The sequence below is a fragment of the Triticum aestivum genome, chromosome 5D, assembly GCF_018294505.1.
Source record: "Triticum aestivum cultivar Chinese Spring chromosome 5D, IWGSC CS RefSeq v2.1, whole genome shotgun sequence".
Taxonomy (NCBI): Eukaryota; Viridiplantae; Streptophyta; class Magnoliopsida; order Poales; family Poaceae; genus Triticum; species Triticum aestivum.
Genome location: NC_057808.1, coordinates 115,624,588 through 115,629,694, shown reverse-complemented (window position 1 = coordinate 115,629,694; position 5,107 = coordinate 115,624,588). Strand labels below are relative to the sequence as shown.

Here is a 5,107-nt window from a genome sequence, read left to right as displayed (position 1 = left end):
AAGTTTGACAGCTTGAAATGCAGAAAAATAAAACAGCTATGGTGCTCTCATTAAGAGTTGAACTCAAGACCTCCCGCTTACTAAACGGGTGCTCTAACCAACTAAGCTACGAGAGCATTTTGTCAGAAAAAAATTTAGTTACCCACTAATATCAATACCTGTAATAAATATGTTTTTTATTCATGTTACACAAGGGTAACAGCTTCCGTTTTTCAGAGCCTTCTCTAAAACAAAGTTCCGGTATACGTGCATTATTCCTGGACCTACGCGAAAAGAGAACTACTACGCCATGTGAGGATGCCGAGTTGCCATTTTTCTCACGTGTCATTATGTGCATGTGGACAAGAACCTTTTCTTTTCCAGATAATGTGGACAAAAATGGGCAGGCTGGATCCACACTGGGCTTGAGGCTGTCAGCCCATTTACAGCGCCCCGTAATTCCCACCATACTGGAGGGGGGTTTCTGCAACATAGCCACCCCTCCTTCCTCCCTAAGCAAAAGCTTCTCCCCCGTTCACCCAATAGCTAGCCACCCACACTCTCTCTCCTCCCCCCGGCCGTGTCGGTGTGTCTCTCCCCTTCCCCCTCCGACCCGCCGCAAAAACCCTAGCTCTAAACCCCGCTGATCGCCGGCCCCCTCCCGGCGCCCGGCGCCGCCCGGTTTGACCCCGGCCAGGCCAGGAAGCCGAAGGGCCCCCCTCCCCAGCCGGCGCCGCCATGGACATGGACACCTTCGAACGCCTCCAGGCCGAGACCAGGCTCCGCGGTTCGTGCTTCGCCGCCCCAAAGATCCGATCTTGGCTCCAAATCGTGTGATTTTGAGGGTTTCCTGAGGAGGTTTTTGATGGGGTTTTGTGCTTTGGCAGATGCGCTCATGCGGCTCGAGGAGGCGGAGGAGACCGACGACGACGAGGAGAGGGGCGCCGAGGAGGAGGAGCTGGAGTGCCCCTTCTGCGGGGAGGAGTTCGATGGCGTCGGCCTGTGCTTGCACATCGAGGACGAGCACGCGGCGGAGACCAAGGCCGGGGTAATTTCCTCTCAACCTTCATGGAAAGATGTACTAACACCTAGTGGCTTTCGGGCGCATCTAGCTCAACAATTAGGGTTTGTTGTTAATCTCTTGTGTAACATGTAGGCATTGTTGTTGTTTCTATAGGCTCCGGGAAATGCCTGTATGTGTGTGTGGTGATTTTACTTGTCATTTTCATATTTTTAATTGCAAAGGTGGGAATTTGGGCCGTATGAGTTGCGCATACTCACATACTATGCATGTTTGAGATGCTTTTAGTTTTTGAGCTAAGATATTGCTGTGTACAGAGTTGGTATTTTCCTGCTGCATAGGGTTCTTCTCCTCATAATTGCATCTGATTTTGTAGAAATGTGCTTAATCTTCCTTTAGATGTTTGAGCTAGGAATTTAGAGTGCTTCTTCTGGCATACGGTGCATGTTTGAGCTGCTTTTATTTATCACTCTCAAGGTTTGCTTGCAAGTGTATAGTATTTTTGGGTGTTTAAGTTGCTTGCGTGTTAAGTTATAAGCTAGTTGAAGGCTTGGCTTACTTTTTGGGGCTTCATTTTTCTACTTCTGCAAGGAAGTTTGGGTGCTTTCATTTCATGTCTCCATTTGTTTCATAGTGGCATCGTTAATTCATTCTTACATAATAAGAATGCATTAGAAGATCCAACTATTATATCTTTTCTATGTTTAGAGAAATTAGTTAGTGTATTAAGAATTGGTTGAAAGATCCACTAATGTGGAAATTGCAGGAGTAGTGGCGTGCATCTTTCATAACGGAAATATTATTTATTGAGATGTGTTTCACGTGTGAAGATTAGATCGATCCAATTAATTTAGTTCATACATTATTTTTCAGTAGATACATAAAGTTGATGTGATGGCATGGCATTCATGTGGCTTAGTTGATACAATCATATAATATACTATGAATTTGTAGTTTTTATTCACACTTGTAATTGGTGTCTTGGTGAAATGAATTTAAGCTCTGATTGGTTGAAATCGGGAGTTAATTGTTCAGCTTAACTTTGGGAGTTTGATTGAACTGCTTTTTGTAATATTGTGCATTATGTTATTGAGTGCTCCAGGTGCATATGTTTATACTTGATAGATCTTTGAGGAAGTAGGGTTCCTCTCAATGTAATGTTTCCAGTGTGTGGCCCAAAAGTTGTAGTGATGGCTATTGTAGTTCATAGTATAATTTGAAAATCATGGTTCTATTGTTTGCAAATGCCATAAACTTCATAGCAATCTTACAAATGAAACAACAGAGCCATCCTAAGCGCGGAATCACAGTTACATGATATTGCATCATCATCACATGTCAACTTAAAATCCAACCACACAATATGCTGGATGCACTCAACTGAAATGTAGCATAAAGTAATGACTTACGGTAAGATAAAAAAGGATCACAATCAAATTTAGTTACAGAAGGTGTTGGATGCTCTTAATGGCAGTGGTGAGTATAAGATTTTTTTTCTGCAAAACCGTGTACAACATCAAGACTAAATAGTGCACACTTTGCATTGGTTGCACTTCCATGTTTTATACAGTGTGGATAGAGGAATTTCTGGGCTGAGCAGTCAATATTTTACACTTTCCGTATTAAGTCTAGTGGATTTACTCATGTCTGGGTAAGTGACCAATTAGGGTCTGCACAACTAATTTTGCAGTGCAATGTGCAGTGGCTGCCAATTTTTCTTTATATCTTGTAGTGTGTACTAGTGCCGCTATAGTAGTTGTAGGCTTGTAGCAGTGATGCTTCGCTTGTGCATGTGGCCTTTTAAAATAGTGTTTAGGCAATGGAACTGCAGTAGCTTTTTATTCCTATTATTCCTTTATGAAATATGTGGATTTAAGGATTGCTAAGATAACTTTTGTGTTCCATGTGTAGTTGATTATTGATAGTGTGGATAGGGTTTATGTATTTTATCACTTCGCTTGCATGTTGTGATATAAGAAATATTTGGAAATGTTCAAGTAAATTCCAACGTCTATTGTTAGATTGTTGTGGAAACAACTATGCCCATCCACAATTAAGTCAGACATGATCAGTTTTGTCTGCTTACTGGTTATTTTTCATTTTGTTCCTTTAGGTGTGCCCTATATGCACAGATAGAGTTGGGATGGACTTGGTTGGGCACATGACCTCAGAGCATCCCAGTTTCTTCAAGGTATCATTAGTTTCAACAAGCATCATCATTCATCAGTCAGTTATTATATATAACTGAAACTGCATGGAATAGGTTGCTGTTATTGTTCAATCATGATCTGCAATTAGGAAAATGAGATCATTAAAGTATTCAAGTTCTGTACCTCTTGAACAAAATCAACATGCATGAAATAAACTAGTTCACTACCGCCAGGAAGATGGCCAAATGGCACATTGTAGAGGATTGGGGAGCAGAACATAGGTTTGGAAGGACGAATGGCGAAGATAATAGATTAGCTTTCTCTTGTGCTTGATTGATTATAGATTATTAACCTCTTGTGCTTGGTTGATACTTGATACATGCAATGACCCTCATACAGCACTAACTTGAGCCCTGAGTAATAACTTAAAGGATACTAATTTGGTCCCTATCTCTAATATGAAGTCTTTCCTATTTGAATAACTCTCATGCCTGTTTTAATAATATTCCATATTTATTTGGATATCATCTAATCCTATGTTCATGCTTGTAACATGCAGGGCAGGTGGAGGAACCAGCGAGTTTCATCTGGATCACCTTCTTCAATGTATTCCGCATTGAAAAAGGATGCGGCGCACATACAATACCGCTACGGTGGATCCTCTCGTGCCACCTCGCTCAATACAGTGCCTGATCCTCTACTCTCCTCCTTTGTTGGTAGCTTCATTGATGATGATGCAGATTCGCGAAAAGATGCACAAGAAGAGTTATTGGAAAAAGTTATTGAGAAAAGTGATGCCTCGGAGCAGAAAGCAGAAGAAAGGTATTGAAATTCATTTGCTACTTGCACGCTTCATTCACTTATATGACGCTACACCAACAGTTTGGTGTCATTTTGATATGCAATTGCTTGAAACATCCATAGTCGGTCACTAAAAACCTGTCACTGAGGGCGGTTCATGAAGTCATTTTTCACTTTAAGCAGGCTATATGGAACATGTCTGCTAAATAGTAGTAATATTGTATGAACTAGTTTCATTTTGATGAACAGTAATATCGTATGAATGGTTTCATTTTGATAATCATGGATTGTAACTTCCGGATGGTGGTGTGCTGATTATGGCTTTGTTTGTTGGACAGTGCTGAGGAGCCTTTGCTCCCTGAGGAGAAGGAGGAGAGAACCAAGAGGAGCCAGTTCGTGCAGGGGCTGGTGCTGTCCCTGATGTTTGATGACATCTTGTGAAGAATGTCTTGTTCCGAAAATTGATTGAGAAGGCAGCTCTTGCTTCACCAGAAAGTTGTATACCTTAGCGCGAGTTGCTGCCTTTCACCCAGTTGCCATTAAAAACAGATGGCAGCTTTGTTGTGCGATGTTAAGAAGGATGAATGTTGTGAATATGGATGTTGGTTAGTATGCGCGTCGGTCGGTGTCGCATGAACAATAAGATAGTATATATAGGTCTGGTAATTTGATGAGATGTTGTCGGGGGGCTCCCGCGGGCGGCCCTGGTTGTATGTATGATTGGGTGGCCTAGTGACTGCTGAAATAATTCATCCTATTTATTTTCGGACATGAAATGCCTATTCGTTCTAGGTTGGTTGATCATATGCTGTGTACCCTCCGTCGTCATTGGTGTGTTTTTATTTGCTGCAAGATCATTAGTCAGGGTGCTTGTCTTATGAAATCAGTTCTCCACCGAATAATGTTTTGATTTAATTTTCCATAAACTAAAGATATTCCAAGCCATGTGTAGAAAGAAGGAAAATGTAACAGTACAGTAATATATTTTCATTCAGCTTAGTCTGATGATAATTGGATGCTAATTCTTGTGGGAACATCGATTTTGGGAGCCGTGGGAACGAAGGCGCGGGGGGAAGACTTTGGCTCTAGACTCGTATAGTAATCCAGCCTTCCTTCCGTGTTCCGAACGCGTGAAAAGCTATTTTTTTATGGTTTA

The 5,107-nt window shown here is 41.7% G+C and overlaps 1 protein-coding gene and 1 non-coding gene across 3 annotated transcripts; one reads left to right on the top strand and one right to left on the bottom strand.

Moving 5' to 3' along the window:
* Nucleotides 1-42: 42 nt before the first annotated feature.
* TRNAT-AGU (transfer RNA threonine (anticodon AGU)) lies at nt 43-116 on the bottom strand. Its single transcript has one exon. It is a non-coding gene; the product is annotated as a tRNA-Thr (tRNA).
* A 363-nt stretch (nt 117-479) lies between these two features.
* Nucleotides 480-4,755, top strand: LOC123119775 (protein DEHYDRATION-INDUCED 19 homolog 4). Of its 2 annotated transcripts, XM_044539697.1 has the most exons (5): nt 480-766; nt 867-1,027; nt 3,114-3,191; nt 3,710-3,972; nt 4,290-4,755. In XM_044539697.1, the coding sequence occupies exons 1-5, from the start codon at nt 718-720 to the stop codon at nt 4,390-4,392; spliced, it is 654 nt and encodes a 217-aa protein (XP_044395632.1). In that variant the 5' UTR covers nt 480-717; the 3' UTR covers nt 4,393-4,755. The 2 variants fall into 2 exon arrangements, with proteins under 2 accessions (XP_044395632.1, XP_044395633.1); XM_044539698.1 differs by lacking the exon at nt 3,114-3,191.
* Nucleotides 4,756-5,107: the final 352 nt, after the last annotated feature.

What these genes read in the sequence shown, in the direction of transcription:
- LOC123119775 (XM_044539697.1), top strand. Translation starts at nt 718, where the DNA reads ATGGACATGGACACCTTCGAACGCCTCCAGGCCGAGACCAGGCTCCGC. An exon ending in GGCCGAGACCAGGCTCCGCG is followed by an intron (nt 767 to 866) that starts GTTCGTGCTTCG and finishes GTGCTTTGGCAG; the next exon opens with ATGCGCTCATGCGGCTCGAG. An exon ending in GAGCAGAAAGCAGAAGAAAG is followed by an intron (nt 3,973 to 4,289) that starts GTATTGAAATTC and finishes TTTGTTGGACAG; the next exon opens with TGCTGAGGAGCCTTTGCTCC.